The following is a 22,628-nucleotide window of genomic DNA, read 5'->3' as shown; positions in this document are numbered from 1 at the left end:
CTCGGCCCGGCATGATCGTTTGCAACGTGAGCCTGAGCTGCGCGCAGTGTCCCGCGGGAGCAGCCGGCGGCCCCGCGACGGACGCGTACGAGCAGGCGTCCGGTTCTCTACCTCCTCCCGCGTCGCTGAGCGCGCGGGGTCACGTGGTGGTGGCGGTGTGCCTCGGCTTCATCGGCACCTTCGGGTTCCTCAGCAACTTCCTGGTGCTGGCGCTGTTCTGCCGGTACCGCGCGCTGCGCACGCCCATGAACCTCCTGCTGGTGAGCATCTCCGCCAGCGACCTGCTGGTCAGCATGCTGGGCACCCCGTTCAGCTTCGCGGCCAGCACCCAGGGGCGCTGGCTGATCGGACGGGCCGGCTGCGTGTGGTACGGGTTCGTGAACGCGTGTTTGGGTAAGCACACGGGGGTCACGGGGCACCTGGGAAAGTTATGGAATTAAAAAAAAGTTGTGTGAAAGTCATGTACATGTGTTATATTCATGTGTTCATGACGTTCATTTAGTTTAAATAATGAATCTGCTTTTAAAAGAAAGAGGCTCAAAATATCAGCAGCATCCATACAGGCATCTATATAAATGTTTATTCTTTTAATCAAACTATTGTCTCTCATTCATTTGAGTCATTTAAGGTTTACTGTCTGCTTTGAATCCTCATTGTTAGTTTAAATACTACATTTTATCATGTGGTTTAAAGTCATGAAACTTTGGATTAAAGTCATGGCAATTTCATTTAATGTCATGGAAATGTGGTTTAAAGCAATGGAACTTGGGATTAAAGTCATGCAATTGTCGTTTAAAGTAATGGAAATTTGGTTTAACGTCATGAAAATTGGGATTAAAGTCATGGAAATTTGAAATAAAGTTATAGAATTGTGGTTTAAAGTATGGAAATGAGGTTTAAATTCATGGAAATTGGGATTAAAGTCATAGAATTGTGGTTTAAAGTAATGGAAATTTGGTTTAGTGTCATGGAAATTGGGATTAAAGTCATAGAATTGTGGTTTAAAGTAATGGAAATCCATTGGTCAGAATGTATATGAACCTTGAAGCAGCGGTTTCATTGTCTTTACCATGTGTCACTCACGAAAAAACACACTAACATCACTTATTGACCACTTACATCTTCACATCTTGTGTTTGCTCTTCTCTCAGAAAGTGCCTGCGTGCATTTCTCGAAACACTTCCTTCTTCTCTTTTTCTGGTCCTCCAAATGTCTTTCTGTTTCTCTGTTCATGTGAGCATTCTGCTCGCCATGCACTTTCATCCATTCAGAGGAGCCGGCAGTCACAGCAGTTTATCAGTTCCCATTATTAAAGAGGGATTTAAACATGAACATTGACAAAATTCAGGATTTCAGGGCTAAGCAGCCTTATCATTTAAATATGTTCCAGTAGAGGTTCTCATGCGCTGACATCTGTTCTTGCTGTGCAGCAGCATGCATGAACGAGTGTTGAAGAAAATGCAAAGCCTGCAGCAACTATAGCAGTAAAGATGATGAAAAGTGTGATTTAAATCCTCTTAACCAATTTCATTCTGCGGTTTATTTCAATTACAGTCCTGTTAGGTTGTGATGGCAATGCGCTGTTCACTGCTGATTATGCTCAGCTGCTATAAGCTCGCAAACATAACTTCCTGCATGACATAAACATGAGGATATACCGTCAAGTCGTCATGCAAATTTAGTCCCAGAGCTATAAGAAGATATGGGGAAGAGAACATGAAAAAGCATTTCTGATAGTATTACATATAATTCTGCTCTTATCTCGACCCTTAGAGGTCGTGCCTGATTCTAAAAAGGTTGTAAAAAAAGTTCCTGTTTGGGAAAAATAAGCACCAAACCAACTGAAATGTTTCAAAAGCAATGAACATCATTTGGAATTGTTTCTAAAATAAACATAGGATCAATACATTTACAAATATGCCTGAAGTATCAAATGCGATACAACAAATATACCAATGTAGGAGCGCAGGAAGGTTGGGTGTTCATATCACGTCGGGGTCACCAATGTAGGAGCTCAGAGATGAACGCACCACACACAACTTCTCTCTTTGGCTGCACAGGTGTGTAGCTGTTTTTTTACGCTCACACAAACATGTCGCCCCGTGACATTGACACAACACAAACCCGATATCAAGGTTACGATACCTGCTCTTAAAGGGACAGTCACCCGTATAGTCACCCATCCTACTAGTCCTTAGTGAATTATGTCCAAGCCGAGGCCACTACATCGTATATGTAAATACAATTTTTTTTTAACTAGAGGTCCAATAAACAATATTACAAATTCTGAATTTTCTGACTATTATTTGATGGATTAGGCTTTAAAGGGTTAAAAATGTGTCCAGAGCTCTTCACCGGTGCTGGGACTCAACCCTGTGACCCTAAATGCTGCCATGTCTCGATTAATGTCCCCCCCTCTGCTCGGAAACTAGGATCCTCATGTTCTAGCACCAGAGGGTGATGGGGATCCTGTCATGTTCCCACTGAATAGACGTTTTCTCTCTTCGGGACAATCCATCTGTTCATGAAGTGAAAGTGCAGATTACTGTCACAGCTCTCTTGGCGTTTCTGCTCTTAACGCTCCTGTCTTCTCTTCTGGGTGCAGTGAGGTGTTGTTGCTCTCCAATCAGTTGTTTCCTCTCTGGAGTCCAGTCGTGCACTAAGGTGCGTTTCAGTGTCGCCGTTTGCTCTTAAATCCGTTGTTTTCTCTGTGGAGTCCGGACATGAAGCAATGTGTTGTTGCTCTTAAAGAAACGGTTGTTTCTCTGTGGAGTGCAGATGTGCACTAAGGTGCGTTTAAGTGTCGTTGTTTGCTCTTAAATCTGTTGTTTTCTCTGTGGAATCTGGACATAAAACATAAAGGAGTTGTTTCTCTGAGGAGTCCGGCCGTGCAGGCAGGTGCAGTCGCTCTGAAACAAGCTATTTCCTTTTAGGAGTCTCGACTTGAAGTTGTTCATCTTAAATAAGTTGTTTCCTCTTCGGGGTCTGGACTTGAAGGTAGTTGCAGTAAAGTGTTGCTGCTCTTAAATGGCTTGGTTTCCGTTGGGAGTCTGGATTTGCATCAAGAAGACGTTGCTCCTCAAACCTTTTGAAAACCAACCTGTTTTTAGGCCCTTTCCTCGAAAATTGCATCCCCAAATTAAAAAGGGTGTATCTCTGCAACCACTAGAGCTGTCTGAATAATGTTGGTGTTACAATAAAAGGTGCACAAGTGAGATGTTGTTCAGATGTGTAAACAACAGTCTGTATGTTACTGGTTAAGTAATATGTGAATATTCAACGTGAACATTCTCTCTGTAAAGGTTGACTTTGCGAAAGTCAAGCTGAACAAAGTTAGAGAGGGTTTAGTACAGAGAACATTCATGAGAGGTTTTATTGGGGCCCGTTGGGGCTATTTGAATCCTATTTGAATTTTTTTTTATGTACCAAACAATATATTTCACATTTCAATACATCTAAATACAGCAGTTTTGGGGCTTTTTCTCTCCATAAAACAAGCTATGATTTACAGTTTTACATAACAAGCACTCAGTTTTCCCTCCTAGTGGGAGATTGATTTTTAAAGGTTTTAAATAAGTCGTCCTGGCTGTGGAGTCTGGACTTGGAGTACTCTGCCTTTTTGACCTGGACTCTTGACTCCTATCTCTTTCCCATCAAATTAAATGATTGTGACTCAATAACTCCACTCTACAATGACTGACAGGGTCACCAGCTTCTTAACACAGTCCTGAAGGCCTCAGGCACAAATTTAACAAACTGACATCCACTCGGCACTGAGGCATGCTGAGTTTATATCTAATTCGATGTTTATCCTGAACTGACCCCCGCCACCGCATCATTTGTGACTCAAGAGAAGTCATTGTTGGAAACTGTTTGGAAAATGGCCGACAGATGAACCACCTGTCAATCAAACTCTTATCGAAGCCAGTCAGGAAAAGAGCAAACAGTCTTCCATGGACCGAAGCCTTCAGCGCTGTTCTTTGCTTAAAACAACTTTATAATAACGACACACTATTTAGCATTAGTGAAGCATGAGTAAACACTTAATTCATCATTCTTAAAGCATTGCTCATTTATAAAACTTTTTTAAACCACATGTTAACATAGCCTCTAACCATTAGTGGATATCTAAATTATATGTATAAAAAAATGCATGAATAAATGTTTTAATCATTTTTTTTATCACTTTATAAATTATCTTATTATTCATCTATAAGTCTTTAATACTTAATCTACACATGGGGAATCCATTATTTATAAAGTATGAAAACCCAATCATGTAACGTAATAGTCGAGCTTAATAATCAAGTATAAAACATGTATAACTGTGTTTATGAATTGCAGACTAATGAGTTCCTGATGAGGATTGGAACAATGCTTCATAAATGATGAATTAAGTGTTTACTCATGCTTTACTCATGCTACATAGCGTGTAGCTATTATAAAGTGCTACCAAAAAAAACTCTAAATAAACCTGAATGAGATGTTTTGAAAATTCTCATAAATAACCGATAAGTTCAAGTTAATTCACATTGTCCTCTCTCTGATGGAAAGACTGTGAGCAATGGTCCAAACAGCGTACATGTGTAAGTATGAGAAGTAAGACAAACATCAAGACAGTCGACAGGAAAATAACTTTTGTGGAAGCGATGAGAACAGAAATAACTTTTCAGGAACCGTTCAGGAAAAAAAGGTCTGAACTCTGCAGAGTTCAAAATGAATTTTTTATTTATTTTTTACTGGAAAAAAAAAGCCTGAGGAGGATCTTTAGCTTGAATTGAACTTCCTCTTTAGAGTGCGTGTTTAGCCATAGTGTCTTTGTGTGGGTTGAGTAGAGCGGTAGACCACCAACTGGCGGTTCGTTCGCCTGCTCCTCCAGTCTGCTTGTCGAACGCCCTTGGGCAACACACTGAACCCCAGTTGCTCCCGAAGGCTGTGCCATCTGTGTGTGAGTGTATGAGTGTGTGTGTGTGTGAGTGAGCATTTAGATTAGATCCTGATGAGCAGGTGGCCCGTGTATGGCAGTCTCTGCATCCTCCATGAATATGTGAACGTTAGACTTGGAGTGTAAAGCACTTAGTCCATTTACCGCAATAAGTGACATCCTTAGGGTTCCTTTTGTTGAGGTATTTGTTGGACTACCTCTTCAGGGTTTCTGCAGATTCCACTATTATCCAACAACAGGCTCGGTTCAGGCTGCCTTCATCAGGGAACGGCAACCGAGGACTCGTACTCGAGAGTTTTAAGGCCCCTTCGTATCTCTGGCAGAGCTCCTCGGCGCCAGGTGTCGATTAGATTCACCCCGAGATGCTGAAAGTGGTGGACATTGTTGAGTTTCTAAAAAAGAGGCGCGCTTCAATTTTTGGGGTATTAACTCCCCTGGAAACGGTATCACTGCAATCAATTGTTAAACCTCATATCCAGAAGCAACAATCATCCTGTCTGTGGACAGTGAGCCGGCTCTCTACCCCTGCGGGGCCGTCAGAGGCGACATGGCGGGTTTCCAATCCAGTCTCAGGTGCTTTGTGGGCTTGGAGAGGGCTTATGAGCATGTCCCTTGTAGAGTCCTATAGGGGGTATTGCAGGAATACGGGGTGCTACTGCTATAAGCCATCTGGCCATGAGCTTTTGGGTATTGACCGAAAGAATGAGATTGCGGATACAAGCAGGGGAACTAAGCTTTCTTCTGAGGGTTACTTGGCTCAGAATAGACTGGAGGAATTATAACTCTGGCACTGGGAATGCCAGGAGGGTCCACAGGAAGCGCCGGAGTGAGGGATGTCTGGATACAACGGATGGATGGATTGATGGACAAAACAAATGTTTTTTGAAAAACTAGTGGGGACAATATGGCATGGGGTTATTTGTCATTATATCATGTTTTCCTGAGAATCCTGAGAAACTATAAAAAGTATGAATATGTTTTCATAGCTTCTCAAGACCAAAAAGCAAACAGAGGCAAATGTAATTTCTTACTTCCCAACACTCATCACTATCTCACCAGGGATACGCATCACTCGATTCAGTCAGACATCGGATCCCAGGCCCCACAACACAGAAATAAATCCACTCAGGTTGGCCGGACTAACAGATTAGATTAGATTTTCCTTTATTAGTGAGGAAATTTGCGGGAAAACAGACCCGGGACAGAATCCAGTCTGTTTGTTAATTCACTAACGAGATGCTTTCCGCCCGGCGGCCATTACCCGGACAACATTGGAGTGACTGTACTGAGCGGCCGGGGTCTGAGAGGAAGCTCGTACTCGACGCTCATCAGCTCACCATCGTCTTCATGAGACCGCAGACGATGTGGTCACACCCTGTGCAAACTGTATGTCTTTTATGCATTTGGGCACTGGCATAAAATGAAGCAGGGAGCATTTACTAAATCCTCTTGGAAGTGTATTAAATAGATGGATTGGCAGGTAGCTAGGTAGGTAGGTAGGTAGATAGGTAGGTAGATAGATAGAAAACATTAAAGTATCATCTCTCCAGGACTAATCTAACTAGGGAAACCCTGTTTCACCATTCACCGCTCTCCATATTATATATTAAGATATCAGATTACTGCTAAATTAATTACTTGCATCCAGTGTGTGTGAAACTCTCTCTTTGTGTGCTGGAGATTTTGCTGAGTGTGCAGCAACACTTTGTGAGAAAAAGTCTTACTTGGCACAAGTGTTCAAGAAAGAAGCAGAGAGGGAGACAAAGGTGAGGACTAGAGGAACAGAGGGAGGAAGAGAGTAATACAGATTTAGAGAGACAAAGAGAGAGAGGGGAAAAAAGTGGGAGACAATGAAAGGTGATTAACTCCCGTGCTGACGCAGGCGTAGGACATCGGGTCGTTCATTTCACCATTAATCTGTCCGGCACCACTTTGAGGCTGCGTGACAAAGAATCAGGCCTCAGGTGAAAAACCTATTAAAATGCATGGTGTGGGAATCAAAGCGGGCCATGTTTAAATCAAAGCCAACGTTAGGGACTGATATGTTTGCCCATGAATCCCCACCAGGTGCAGTGGAGAGAGAGGCTGTGCAGTTAATACAGGGAACAAATTGCAAAATGGTCGATATTAGGAGAAGTTGCACTGTTGCTGATCTTGCAGAGGCCGGTTGTATTAATACAATCCTACTTTTAGGATGGATTTATCTTGCAGAAATCATTTGGACCTCTTATAGCAGCTATTTTAAACACATGGCTAGCTCGTGAACAGAGGGGAGTCGTCAGCATCTAAAGAAACACAATATTTCCCTCATTTGAAGTTGCTGGAGTCCATAAAAGAGCAAAGTGAATATTAGCCAGGTGACCGGACAACGCTAATGTTCCTCTGTTTCTGCTTGGTGTGTGATAGAAAATGTGATATTATGTTCAGTTTGACCTGCTTGCCACCCAAGTGGACAGAAATATTTGAATGCATCTTTGAAATAAGTACACTCATTGCCTCTCCAGGGTTGTGTATTTTCTTCAGCCTGATTAAATCCACTGGTTCCCAACCGTCATAGGAATTTAAATCATTAGTAGTTGAATCGCTATTAAGAACATGTTTGTTATTCAGACACTGTCTGAATAAACTTGTATTATCCCCTTTAACATTCTGAAATGTAGGATTTGAACATTTCCAGAATGTGGCGGCCCCTAGTGGCGATATAACAAAAATATGGGTAATTAACAATCCATCCTACAAATGTATTCAACTAGAATCATTTGAAATATGTAATAATTGCACAAAACATTCTACACACAGGGGCATTGATGGGCTCGTATCTATGTTTGTTCCTCTCTTCTTTATAACTCAGTTTGATACTTCAATTAAATTAACATGTGATTTAATCTTTTATTATTTTAACACAGTATGCTAATTAAGTATCTGTTGGACCCACGGGGTGCTTGTGGAGTCCACGTGTCTTATCTAACCATCGAGCCTCAGTAATAAATACAAAGGGCTCTTACTCCCTCTTCACCCACACACACACACACACACACACAAACACACACACAGAAACTTGCTTTTTTACGACTTTTGGGGACATTACATTGACTCACATTCATTTTCTGCAGACGTATCTAAACCCGAACCATAACCGGCACCAGCATACACACCTTACCTCACCCAAAATTCACACCAAGTCTTTATTGTGGGGACTTGCAGTGTGTCCCCATAAGGTAGGCAAGTCCCCACAATGTCACTGTGCAAACAGATGCACGTCCCCACAAGGACACACAGACACACCCACACACACATATAGAATCATTCCCATTTTTACACGATTCTTGCTCCTTGGTATGTGTGTGTGTGTGTGTGTGTGTGTGTGTGTGTGTGTGTGTGTGTGTGTGTGTGTGTGTGTGTGTGAGTGTGTGTGTGTGTGTGTGTGTGTGTGTGTGTGTGTGTGTGTTTCAGCCAATCAGAATCCTTCATCAGCCTACGCATAGAGGTGCTGTGATTATCGGTAATCAAAGTCTCCGTCCCCAGGAGGCGGAGGTGAAGTGTCCCTGAACCAGCACTTTAGCACGCATGTGTTGATTAGCTCTGATTTAGGACTCCATCGGTTCCGCATCCATGTTCTCCAATAGAACAAAGTCGTCAATTAGTAATTAACAGGTCGTTAAAAGCTCCGCTTCCAAACAAACCAATGTTTCTGTGTGGACTTATTGGCAAGAGAATCAATTCCTAATAATTTGAATAATGTGTTGAAAGAGCAAAACAATTTATTTCATAATAAATGTTGACTGTCAATATTGACAATCTGCTTTCTCATATGTGCTGTACCTCTGATATGGATGTTTTTTTAGTGTCTAACGTCTCTCTATCTTGTCTGTAGTCCTATTTTAACATAGCTATCCCTCATTTTATTTGCTTTGTGTGTGTTGAATGTGTGTGTTCCTCTGTGTTGTCTTGTTAGTACTTGACAATGTCTCCTGAATGAGGACACTATGTATTTTGATATTCTCACTCATTCATTGTTTGTGCATGCATTGTAAAAGCGTCAATATTTTTCATAACCTGGTATATTTTAATCGTATTTTTAGTTTTTTAACATCTGCCTCTCGGGACTACGGATGAAAATATCCTCTTGACTAACACTGGCGCGTTTACAGAAATATTTGTATTAATGTGCACTGTCCTGTTAACAAATAAACCATTTAATTAAACAATCTACATAACATTTAAGCCATTTTTGTTGATGGGTCCTGGGAGAACTTGCTGCTTTACCTTTTTAACAGTCAATTAATTCTCTTTGGATTTCGGACCGTTGGACCAGCTGACATGTTTGTCGTTCGTTCCCTCGGCTGTGACACAACAGACAAAAATAAACGCGCATGTAAGCGTTGCGTCGCCAAGTGCGCGGCTTTACTTTGTCGCACACCCGCTGACCTCGACTTCCTCTTCCTCAGGCATCGTCTCCCTGATCTCGCTGGCCGTCCTGTCCTACGAGCGCTACTGCACCATGATGAAGCCCACCATCGCCGACGGCAGGGACTTCCGCCCGGCGCTGGGAGGGATCACCTTCTCCTGGCTCTACTCCGTGGCCTGGACCGTACCGCCGCTGCTGGGCTGGAGCCGGTACGGGCCCGAGGGTCCCGGCACCACCTGCTCGGTGGACTGGAGGACCCAGACGCCGAACAACATCTCCTACATCGTCTGCCTGTTCACCTTCTGCCTGGTCCTGCCGTTCGGCGTCATCCTCTACTCCTACGGGAAGCTGCTGCAGGCCATCAGACAGGTGATTCTACCGATGTGAATGAGGGAGTTTGTTCCCGACCGACGCGTTTGCTGGAAGCTTAACACCACGTTGCGCTGGTACATCACAGAGCGAGTGTCTACGAGCCAGCCAGAGCACTTTGTGGTAGATTTGAGGAGAGATCTGTGTCCTTCTCGCTGATGCTCAATATCAAACGGCCTCCAGCCAGTCGGGAATGTTCAATCAAGAGAAAATAAGCCATTTATCATCAGAACTCAGCAATCTCCAATCAGAGGCTTTGACGGCTCAACAAAATGTCCTATTAAACCTGCCAACAACAATTTATTCCTTTTGTCGACGACTGCTTTGCACCCCTGCTGACACCGAGAGATTTCTATGAAGCGTTAACATAAACCTCGACGCGAGAACAGCGGGATCCGAAGACGTTGATTCAATGTCAGGTTGACCGTCGTAATTTTGAGCACTGATGTTGTTGCTATTAAGTGTTGTGTTTTCCCGAAAGAGAGTCCTGTGCTTCCAAAAGTCCACTGAGTAGGGCAGTTTGTGTGCGAGTCCACATGCTTGCTTAGAATAATAATGTGTTGATCTCTCTCCTTCTATTTCTGTAGACGTCACACTCACACAGGCGTATAGCTCGGGCAATACAACCTGACACTTCTCAGCATCAAGTAATGGTCATATTTCAGATTGAAGCTTAAAGATTTTTCTGTTAAAAAACACCAAATTGCATGCTTAGTTTTTGTCCTTTGTCCAAAAATACAATAATAAACGTCTGTACTTTTGCAAATATGCTCATGCAAACATGTTTTACTGCCCAGCAGCTTCATGCATGTTAAGCTTTTTGTTGTTGAGGTTCATGGCTGGAAGTCGGTCTTCTCCATCAAGTTAAACTCGATAAAACAGTCAATTCTCTTTGACTAGGACGTGATGCTTTTGTTGAGTTTGCGTTTAGCAGGAAAGCAAAGCCGAGTAAACCAGTAGCTGAGAGGAAAGTCGAGGGCGGCGCCTTCTGGTGGGAGACTTTCAGAGAGTCGAGTGTGAAGGCTGAGCATCACGGAGGGTTTTGTCTTCAGGCGGCCGTCGATGACAAGATCACAGACGACCGCCGCGGTTAAATTTAGAGGCTGCAGACCTTCACACCCCCGCTAATGTCCGCTCATCACGAGAGGCAAGAGCTCTTAATTCAGCTGTTTCCCTTTTTTCTCTGTGTGCAGCAACTCATAGGCAGCTATGAACTATGAACAAGTTATAAAAATAATGTATTTTAAACACAATATCTTACATTTTTACTGTTTTAGGCAAAGAAAATAATCTGACCGTCATGTCGGGAGGTAAAAGTTGCAAGAATCTCATCTGAATAAAAGCAGTTTGACTTTTTTTGTATGACAGTTTGTCCAGAATCCTGAATTTCTTTGTGTTTCTTTGTGTAAACGGTACTGCAGGTGTTCGTCTAAATGTGCGGCCGCTTGCTTTTCCCGTCATCCTGATGATGGATTATTTCTTTTACGTAATCTCTTCGTCCGCCACGTCGTGTAGTTACCGAGTGTCTCCATGAATTAAGGCGGCCTCAGTGTTTGCTTGTGCGTCACATGTCGGCCCTTAACTTTGTGCGAGGCGGCTGAACGTGTTTGTTCCCGGCAGTGAACCACACTTTGTGCGTCTCTCTCGGAGCCCAGGGTGTTGATGTGTTGAGGCTGTTTGCACTAGAATTTAATTTGCCACACCATTTGCTGGTTCATGTGCCGTGGCTCCGTGTCTCTGTGCGATGCCTGCAAGCACACGGCACTACCTTTGTGTTGGAAAGTAGAAAAAAAGTCTTCCTGAACATTGTAAAATGGTGCTTTCTCTCAGAAAGTGGACAGGCTATGCGAATGGTTGTTAGAGTTTTACCTTTTTTTAATATTCAAGGCACCTGTTATGGTTGTATTAACATTAAACAACACATTTATTCTTGAGATAAAATCATTAATCAGCTGTGAAAACACAACACTATTAATCATTTTAGGTGCGGCATCGTTAAGTCCAACGACTGCATGGATTGCAATAACATTATAAATGAATATTCATGGTCCATTTTATAAACCACATCTACTAAATATAAAGAAAAAGTCGTATTTAATAATAAACAAGCGGCGGTTTATAAGCCGCTGTTGCTACTGCCCAAGTCGACCGCCGAGCTTAGCTCGATAGCTAGCTTAGCTCGATAGCTAGCTTAGCTCGATAGCTAGCTTGCGCTGCTGTCTCTCTGTTTGTTCTTGTTCTCACAGCTGTGGTGGAGGCGTTGCAGGCGAACCCACCAGGACGTTATAGACTTTGTAGATTATGTTTCCCTTTCTGCTGCTACATCACTAGCTAGCTCGCGCTGTGGAGGTGGTGGGAGAGGCTAGCTTGCGTTGCTAGCTCGCGAGCCACTGCTGACCTGTAGCGCAGACCTGTTTTCAATTGTGTTTTCTGACAATTGATGTGTAAAAATGAGCACGCTAAAATTAGATAAACATGGTACGCCTTTGCTTCTATCTATATTCTGAAGGGTTTTACAAAGGGGTTTGTTCATATACATCATTTATAATCTGCATTATATGCAAAATACTCCTCATAAACATTTGCTTGAGCTATTTCTAAACTCACTCCAGGTTTGTGTGGCAGATGGAACCGAACACAAAGTGCAAAATGTGAATAATGTTGAAATCCCCTCAAGGTAAAAGCGTAAAGAAAAGACAGGAGGCAGAGCCCTAAAAACATTCACGTGACTCAACAAATATTAGGAAAAAGAGGCACTTAAGCAGCGGCTCACCCAGCGGCGGTGCTGTGTGTTCAGGAACTGAACCGCCGCTTCCTGCCGCGCAGAAGAAGATTTGTCTTCATGCACTCAATGATTTCCCATCAGTTATCATCCCGGTCTCCTGGAATTAATGTGAGCAATTTTCACCCACTGCGAATGTTCTTTTCCATGGCAGTTTTGGGTTAGTTTGACCTTTAAGTCGGGTGCTTTTCCCTCATTTGGTGCCGTGGCAGATGAATACACATCTGCTGGAAGTCGTCATTAAATGTCTTAAGACCGAGAGACTTGATCAAGACAGAGAAGGAAAAAGGACTCGCTTCATCTCATGATGGCTTCTGGATTAATTAAACTGAGGTGAACAGATGGACTGAGAACTTCAGGAGGCAGATATGTTGATGGTTCCTCATAGTTTAAACGTTTCATTAGGTTTTGTTGGTAGATATTGTTAAGCCATTATTGGTTAGCAAAAGTAAAAATGTTTAATTTGCCTTGTTTGACCTAATTTGACTTCATTGTCCTCCAACTTTATTCAAACTTTACTTTGTTTCACTCTCACTGCTCTCTGAAGCTGTTATTACCCAAAAATACACTCAAAATACTCAAGTAACGACTAATAACTAGCTGAATTAATCATAAATTGCAGTATTAAAACACATGGTAACAATATCCCTTACCATTGCTGCATATCTAAATCATTTATTAGTTCCAAAATTTGTGTTTATTGTATGTATTTGTTCAGGAAATCTTGGGAAAAAAATGTATAGACACACAAACAACAAAAAACACACACATAGAGACACACACACACATGGACACACACACGCTTCATCATTCACTGGAAAGCCAAACACGTTCCCAGAACTTTCCGTCAGTTATTTCCAGTTTTTCTCGTGTTTGGGTTTTTGGAGAAGTCGCAATATTGATGAATAATGATGAATATTGATGAATATTGATGAATATTGAGCCGGCCTATTTCTTCAGAACAGTAAAACATTTTTGAGGTTTTACTTATTTAGAGTTTGACGCTCACAGATTCTGCTTCATGGGGTCGAGGTCGACGATGTATCAGGTAACAACTCCAGAACTGTCATCGTGTTATCAATCAAATATTGATGAATCCTGAGGGCTCCACTGAAATATAGATATAGTATATAAATATAATATACAAGAACAGAGACAAAAAGAAATACGAAAATCTATTTCATGGAACAACCAAGTAAGTGCGTTGTCTTTATTGATTTATTGATGACAGAGACTATGAATGCTCTGTAATCCATAGATTTATGTTTAATCATAATTATGAATGAGGAAGTATGAAAACTGCAAAAAGAAATGACCTGTTAATGCCCCTTGTTGTACAATAATTTAATAGTCACGTAACTTTTGCACTTAATACATATTATTAATCTGTTTGTTTGCTTGCTTAAATGTATGGAAGCCCATTCCCGCCACACACACAGAAAAAAATTAGGACCAAAAAAAAAAAATTAGGACCAAAAAAAAAAAAAAAGAATAAAAAATTAGGACCAAAAAAAAAATTAGGACCTAAAAAAAAAAAAATTTGGGACAAAAAAAAAAAATTAGGACCAAAAAATAAATAAATGAATAAAAAATTAGTACCATAAAAAAAAATTAGGACCTAAAAAAAAAAAATTTGGGACAAAAAAAAAAAAAATAGGACAACAAAAAAAAATTACGACCAAAAAAAAAATTAGGACATAAAAAAAAAAAAAAAAATTTGGGACAAAAAAAAAAAAATTAGGACCAAAAAAAAAACAGGACCAAAAAAATAAAAAATAAAAAAATTAGGACCTGGAAAAAAAATAAAAATTATATAAACTTTTTGGAGGTAAAACAATAAAAAGTTATTGTATTCCTGAGAATGTGAAGTGAAATTGGTAGCTCAAGGTCTCAACATCAAAACCAACCACATGACCTTATGAAATGGAAAAAGGAATCACAACAACAAATCTACCTCTGAGGGAAAGATATCACGTCAGCGAGTGTGAGGAATACTAATGAAAACGCTCTTGTGTCTGGATGCATCAGTCATGTGCAGCTGCATATCGCAGCCTGCATGCAAAACACTGCAGAATCACAACTTCAACCACTTTGACCCCAAACATCACAATTCTTCACATTTACTTTGATTAATATTATTATTTTGCCCTATTTTTGTGAAAATGTCACGTTTCCTAAATACGGCTAATCACCTCCCACCTTCCCCCCCTCCCCCCTCCTCCCCCTCCTCCCCTCCCCCCCCCCCCCAGGTGCGCGGCGTGGGCTCGCGGGTGTCGCGGCACCGCGAGCAGCGGGTGCTGGTGATGGTGGTGGTGATGGTGCTGTGCTACCTGGTGTGCTGGCTGCCGTACGGCGTGGCCGCTCTGCTCGCCGCCTTCGGCCCCCGTGACCTTTTGACCCCGGAGGCCTCCATCACGCCGTCGCTGCTGGCCAAGTTCTCCACCGTGGTCAACCCCTTCATCTACATCTTCATGAACAAGCAGGTGAGCGCCGCTCCTCTTCTGCGCCTGCGTGTCCTCTGATTGTTGAGACGCATTGGTCCGACATCAGTAGAAGGTGGACACACACAGTTGTTGTTTTGACCTTTTCCATCACTTTGTAGTCATTTTGTGTCTCTTTGTAGTCATTTTGTGTCACTTTGTAGTCATTTTGTGTCACTTTGTAGTCATTTTGTGTCACTTTGTAGTCATTTTGTGTCACTTTGTAGTCATTTTGTGCCACTTTGTAGTCGTTTTGTGCCACTTTGTAGTCATTTTGTGCCACTTTGTAGTCATTTTGTGCCACATTGTAGTCGTTTTGTGTCACTTTGTAGTCATTTTGTGTCCCCTTTGTAGTTATTTTGTGTCTTTTTGTAGTCATTTTGTGTCTCTTTGTAGTCATTTTGTGTCTTTTGTAGTCTTTTTGTGTCTCTTTGTAGTCATTTTGTGTCTCTTTGTAGTCATTTTGTGTCACTTTGTAGTCATTTTGTGTCACTTTGTAGTCATTTTGTGCCACTTTGTAGTCATTTTGTCTCTTTGTAGTCATTTTGTGTCTCTTTGTAGTCATTTTGTGTCTCTTTGCAGTCGTTTTGTGCCACTTTGTAGTCATTTTGTGCCACTTTGTAGTCATTTTGTGCCACTTTGTAGTCGTTTTGTGTCACTTTGTAGTCATTTTGTGTCCCCTTTGTAGTTATTTTGTGTCTTTTTGTAGTCATTTTGTGTCTCTTTGTAGTCATTTTGTGTCTTTTGTAGTCTTTTTGTGTCTCTTTGTAGATACTTTATCTTATAGTAGTTGTTTTGTGTCTCTTTATTGACATTTTGTGTGAATTTGTAATAGTTTTTTTTTCGTTTTATATGTTTTTTTTGTCTTGTTTTGACATTTTGCATTTCTTTTTTGTCATTTTGCGTCTTTTTGTGGTTGTTTTGTGTCACTTTGTTGTTGTTTTTTAGTCTCTTTGTAGACATTTTGTGTCTCTTTTTGTGTCTCTGTTTTTTTTGTGAATCTGTAATTGTTTTCTTCTTCCTATATATATTTTTTTAGACCTTTCGCATCTCTTTTTGGTCTTTTTTGAGGTAAATTAATAACTAAAACATCAGAGTCAAGTCTAATTATGCGCTTTACTTTATTTATGTAAAGAATCAGACACCCGGTGAAGTTCCATGAGATGACATTAACCTCACAGGGAGGCCAGCGAGTCTGACTCCAGCTATGCACACGCAACGCAGACACACTAACAGGGATGCGCACACACACACACACACACACACACACACACACACAGATGAAAGACAGAGGTGAGACATTATTATCAGCTTCCCCCTGTGAGCTTCACGTCACTGACATTCACGATGATGAAGGAGAAGAGAGGAAGATCTGTTTGATGCCCCGTCGGCCAAACCGACAGCAGAGAAACGTCAAGGTGCTGTGGGAACATTTTACCTTCAATAAATCACTACACAATCCTTATGAGATTATCTTTATTAAGCAAACGAATGTGAGCATCGCGGAGCTCCACGCCACGCGTCTTGGGACATTTTGACACCGTGCATGGCGGTATTATTAGAAGACAAAGCAGTAACACAATGCACTGCAACTGTCAGTCTTTTTGAGTCTCTTTGTAGTCTTTTTGTGTCTTTTTTCATCATTTTGTGTCTTTTTTTTCATTTTCTATCTCGTTATAGTCTTTTTGAGTCTCTTTTTTGGTCATTTTGTGTCACTTTGTAGTCTTTTTGAGTGTTGCTGTTGTCTTTTTGTCTTTTCTTTGTCATTTTGTATCTCTTTGTATTCTTTTTGTGTCTCTTTTTGGTGATTTTGAGTCTCTTTGTATTTTTTTGAGTCACTTTGTAGTCTTTTTGTGTCTCTTTTCGGTCATTTTGTATCTTTTTGTAGTCTTTTTGAGTCTCTTTTTTGGTCATTTTGTGTCACTTTGTAGTCTTTTTGAGTGTTGTTGTTGTCTTTTTGTCTTTTCTTTGTCATTTTGTATCTCTTTGTATTTTTTGTGTGTCTTTTTTGTCATTTTGTGTCTCTTTGTAGTCTTTTTGAGTCTTGTTTTGACAATGTGCATGGCGGTATTATTAGTAGACAAACCAGTAACACAATGCAGTGTGCACTAGGAGTGTTTGTGTGCGGTTCTCGTGAAGGGAGCAAAAAAAAAGGGAGGATAGAATAATACTGTTGTGGTGGGAAGAGAAGGGATGGTGAAGGGAAAAAAGAATAAGAAAGATGAAGGGAAGAGAGGAAGGAAGGAGAAAAACAAGGGAAAAGAAAGAATGAAGAAAAAAGACGAGAAGAAAGTTGATCCCTCGAAAGCAAGAAAAATAAATAAAACAGTAAAGGAAAGAGGAAGCAAAGGAAAAAGGAGAGGAGGGAAGAAAAGAAGGAGAACTGATGAATGTCAGAATGAAGGGAAGGAAAAGACGGGAAATTAGGAGCGACATAAATATGAGATGACAGGACGGTGACGGGCGGACGGGACGAGGAAGAAGTTATTAAAGTTAAAGTTATTTTTAATCTCCTAAAGGTAACGTGGCTTTGATTTCTGATGAGCAGGCGGTGACCTTTCCTTCTCCTCCTTTATCGGACTCGCTCTGCCTCCTTTTATCTGCTTCCACACCTCCGTCTCCCTGTTGGCCGCATGTCGCTTTTGTCACTTTGGAACTCGGGAGACATTTTGTTCTCTTTGATGGTGACGGACGGGACGATTTCCTGCGTGTGTGTGTGTGTGTGTGTGTGTGTGTGTGTGTGTGTGTGTGTGTGTGTGTGTGATGATTGAACTGAACTCTCCAGGGTCTCAGATAACAGGAAGCTGCGCTGTGTGGCACTTCCAGTCTTCAGTTCCTCCCAGCCCATAACTATGGCAGCAGTGTGTTGAGGCGAGTTGAAGACTTCAAGCGCTGCGCGGATTCATGCCCCGCCCCCTCAGTGGATTCATGCCCCGCCCCTTCAGTGGATTCATGCCCCGCCCCCTCAGTGGATTCATGCCCCGCCCCCTCAGTGGATTCATGCCCCGCCCCCTCAGTGGATTCATGCCCCGCCCCCTCAGTGGATTCATGCCCCGCCCCCTCAGTGGATTCATGCCCCGCCCCTTCAGTGGATTCATGCCCCGCCCCCTCAGTGGATTCATGCCCCGCCCCTTCAGTGGATAAATGCCCCGCCCCCTCAGTGGATTCATGCCCCGCCCCCTCAGTGGATTCATGCCCCGCCCCTTCAGTGGATAAATGCCCCGCCCCCTCAGTGGATTCATGCCCCGCCCCCTCGGCTGATTCATGCTATACATAGTATAGTATAATAATAATAATAATAATAATACATCCTATAATAGTTTTCAAAACAATTATGAAATAGGATATTTTGCTCAAATGCTGTACAACGTATTCGGTCTACCAGCTACAACAATAAAATACTACTTATGTATAAAAGCACCAGTAATAATATTAAAATAATGATGTCTCTGGTACTTTTTGCTCTGAGTACTTTAAATGAAACTTGCGAGCCAATCAGAGCAGCCGGGGCTTTTCAGAAAGATCTTTTTGTTCCTACCTTTCACAATAAAAGCCCTGGAGATATAAGAGTACATCACGCCCCTTTAGATGTTAAATTAGTTTGTTCTGACCCACCGTGTGTTTATTTCAGCCACTCAGGGATAGAGAGGCGTTGACATGCAACAAGAGAGCTTTTTTCTGACTGGAACGGGGAAATTCCCTCGATGCTGCTCCTTTTATTCCTAATGTTTGACTTTCAGCTTTCTGACGAGTGACATGAATGCTTTTGATCAGTGAGAAAAAAATAAGAAGAAAGTAATAAATTAGGCAAATCTACCTCTGAACACCCTTCAAAGGTGTATTTGCTTAATTCATTACATTTTTTTATTTTATTATATGCCAACGTTTATTCTTCAGCCAAACCAAAAGTTTTTCTTTTGCAACTTTTTCCTCTTTCTTTCCCTCCATTTCCTGCCAAATTAAAATGCAAATGTCCACAAACTACTGCTACACAAGCACATAGTATTATAGTACACACAAACGTGGTCACTCCTTAGTTTTAAGGACACATTATGTGTCGTTATGACGTCAGTTTGTCCCGTTTTTGTATTCTTTTCTTCACCATAGACATCCATTTCTTTTCCATCTCCCAGGCCCCTCTTCACACATCAACTCTTTTTCTCTCTCGTGGGGTATTAAAAAAATAAAATCAACCGCTCCCTCCCCCCGTCAAAGCGCAGCTCTCAAAGTAGATTAATTCGTTGGGATTTGGGACACTGGGAGATTTTAAACAGCTAATGTTGAAAGCTGCGTAATTGCCTCGGGGGTATAACGCAAATTAATTGGCTCATACGCGAGCAATCGTCTGAAGTGTCGCATGCTAATAGGCGGCGCAAAACTGGTCTCATTTTGTCGTATCTGTCTCTGTGCTGCAGGAAATCCTCGCCGTCACAAGATGCGACGCGCCCGCTTGATCCGCGGCGCCCTGGAGAAATGTAGTAGACTTAAAGTATACGTGTGGAACCAGAGAGTATACTAAGTACACTACGTTTATCCAGGGGGAGCCCGCTGTCTGCAGCGTCTGAAGGAGGATTATGTAAAGAGCAACATGCGTTACCCGGGTACTTTCACTACCACAACAAGGCTGCACGCTCTAATGCAAAACATCTGTTTTCATGCACTGCTCCATTTATGAATTGTGTGGCTATTTATATGTTGTACATAAATAACATGTCTTCTTTCAGACTACTGGAACGTTCACTACTTTGTATATTTGCGTCAGATTTCTCCTAAATTCAGTAAAAGTTACCGTTAGCTAATCACTTGTTTAAACCAACAAAAGCAAAAAACTTCTAATATCATTTTTTTTCAGCCTAATGTGAGTCATCAGCTGGGAAACCATATTCACCTGTAGTGCCTGAAAAATGTATTTAAATTTGACAATACATTTCTTTAAAGACCGTTTTTCTTAAAATAAGTTTGTTCTCAGACTTCGAGCTTGAAATCTCCGCTTCAGCAGCTCTCACATGCACCAAACTTTATACTTTAATTCCCACATTTATTCCGCAGGTTTCTACTGAAGGGTTTGTTTGTATATCATTCAGAGCCTGATTTATACAACTTTATATTCCTAAAAAACATAGAGAAAGTTGATTTTTCTTCTATTGCTATCACTATCTGAACTTCCGCTGCTACCACATTTAGTATGTACTTTACAAATAGTTCTACTCTCACAAATACCGCAAATACATGTGTATCATGTACTGCTATTTGATTACTGCTACTAAAAAAACTATCATCAACTATGAGCCTCTAAGTTATTTTCCCCTCTACCTTATTGTACTTCTTCACCCTTTTTCAAAATAAAAGTTGACGTGTGGCGTCTTTCCCGGCTTTCACAACCAGGCCTCTATTCTATTGACCCCATTAGCTACAAACACTACATGCATGTAATGCTATTAATGCTACACATGCTACGTTTAACGTGTGTGTCTGTTTGTGTGTAGTTCTACAGGTGTTTCAGGGCGTTTCTCAGATGCTCGACGCCCGAGCGAGGCTCCACCTTAAAGACATTTTCGCGGCCGACCAAGACGCTCCGCACCGCGCGCCCGGACCGAGGATGCCCCGCCCCTTGCTCCGCCGTGGCCACGCCCACGCCCAACTCCATCCGGAGGTCTTCGCAAGACTTCAATCACGTGTCTCCGATCCCGTCCCCGTCGCCGTCTCCGTCGAATCGTCGCTCTGCTGCTTCGCACGCCGCCGCCGCCGCGGCCGCGGCTAACGCCCCCAAACCCAAACTGATCCTGGTGGCTTACTTCAGGGAATAAAAACAACAACAACAACAACAACAACAACATGGAGCTGAAGGTTTACAGAAAGTGAACTGACGAAGTATCCTCGTAATAGCAGAAGAGCCGGAGCCGCCGTGGGAGTCTTAGACGCACAAACTGGGAACGCCCCAGTTCAGCGTTGCGCCGTGAAGTCGGCAAACTGGGATTCACACCACACGCCAGTCGCGTCCTGTTTACCAGGCTCAGTTTAGGAGAATCTGAGGACGACGCGCGAAGAAATCAACAGAAAGAAGGTCAAACTTTTGCAGGAATGTGCTTCTGTTGATGAAATATTTTCTGAAGTAACGTTCGTTCTTGATCTGAGGAACTTTTCAGGAACAATTTGGAGGAGCGCGGCGTTCTTCTGGTGGAGATTTCCTTTTAATTTCTTTTTGCTGTAAACGGGGGCAATGAGATATTCTGTCGGCTCGAAGCGTGTAGCTTCTCGTTAGCGGGATTATTCTCTCTCTCTCCTTTTTTTCTGCGATAATTCGGTTGAAGAACGGGGTGAGCGGTGTTTTCCTGACCCCATTTCCATGCCTGATATTTGAGGATTTGATACAGAGTATTAAAGATTTGTCGAACAATTTTATGTTCTTTTTTTAATTTACACTTTGCTGCATTCAGGCCGTCTGGGACTGCCGGCGAGAGCCATTAAAGAAAAGGGAGGTTTCACCGCGTTTTGAGTGTAAATAGATCTCATTGTTTTATTCTCGTGATGTTCCTGAACCTGCTGCTGCTCCTTCGGTGGAAACGTGGTTTTGTGTCGTCTCCGATTGTGTTTTCATTCGCTTACGTTGCGTCGATTAAATCATGTCACACAGATTCCACTGTCTCCATGCTTCTCTTTGTCACTCCACGAGAGGTACGTCTGTGTGTGTGTGTGAGTGTGTGTGTGTGTGTGTGAGTGTAGGTGTGACTGTGTGTCTGTATGTGTGTGTTTATTTGTGTTTGTGTGTGTGTGTGTGTCTGTATTTTAGTGTGTGTATCTGTATTTTTTGTGTCTGTGTATGTGTGTCTGTATGTTTGTGTGTGTGTGTGTGTATGTTTGTGTGTGTCTGTTTGTGTGTATGTGCATCTTTATGTTTCTATGTGTGTGTGTGTGTGTGTGTCTGTATGCTTGTGTGTGTATCTATGTTTGGGTGTTTGTGTTGTATCTGTATGTTTGTATGTGTGTGTGCGTGCGTCTGTATGGTTGTGTGTTTGTGTGTGTGTCTGTATGTGTGTGTCTGTATGTGTGTATGTGTGTGTGTTTGTGTGTGTGTCTGTATGTTTGTGTGCGTGTATGTGTGTGTCTGTATGTGTGTGTGTGTGTGTGTGTGTGTCTGTATGTGTGTGTATGTGTGTGTGTATGTGTGTCTGTGTATGTGTGTGTGTCTGTGTGTGTGTATGTGTGTCTGTGTATGTGTGTGTGTGTGTGTGTGTGTGTGTGTGTGTGTGTGTGTCATTTCCTCGTTGCTCTTCTTCCTCCAGATGTTGATGGATTCATGAATTATTAACATGAACATTATTCACAGGGAGTGAAGCAGATTAAAGCGACACAACACAACTCGTCTCGGTGAAAAATAAACAGCGTTTTGAGCGTCGGAGAAGAATATTACAACTGACGGCATGAATGAATAATGAGCTGTAAACACACACACACACAGACACACACACAGCAGGAAGTCAATAACACTTGTCTGGCTGCTCAGAGTAAATTTGTGTGAGTATTGAAGTTTTAAAGGATTTTAAAGTGGATGTAAAACATTGGCACCTTGTGTGTGTGTGTGTGTGTGTGTGTGTGTGTGTGTGTGTGTGTGTGTGTATTTGTTTGAAATGATGCAGCTGTAAG

General features: G+C 42.0%; 1 protein-coding gene across 1 annotated transcript; it reads left to right on the top strand.

The window, feature by feature from the left end:
• Positions 1-11: 11 nt before the first annotated feature.
• tmtopsb (teleost multiple tissue opsin b) lies at positions 12-20,808 on the top strand. Its single transcript, XM_068581835.1, has 4 exons — positions 12-393; positions 9,394-9,722; positions 14,754-14,987; positions 20,471-20,808. The coding sequence occupies exons 1-4, from the start codon at positions 12-14 to the stop codon at positions 20,789-20,791; spliced, it is 1,266 nt and encodes a 421-aa protein (XP_068437936.1). The 3' UTR covers positions 20,792-20,808.
• The last annotated feature ends 1,820 nt before the right edge of the window (positions 20,809-22,628 follow it).

Source organism: Clinocottus analis, unplaced genomic scaffold (genome assembly GCF_023055335.1).
Source record: "Clinocottus analis isolate CAN_PGR_092001 unplaced genomic scaffold, fCliAna1.0.p SCAF_18, whole genome shotgun sequence".
NCBI lineage: Eukaryota > Metazoa > Chordata > Actinopteri > Perciformes > Cottidae > Clinocottus > Clinocottus analis.
This window is presented reverse-complemented; position numbering and strand designations above follow the sequence as displayed.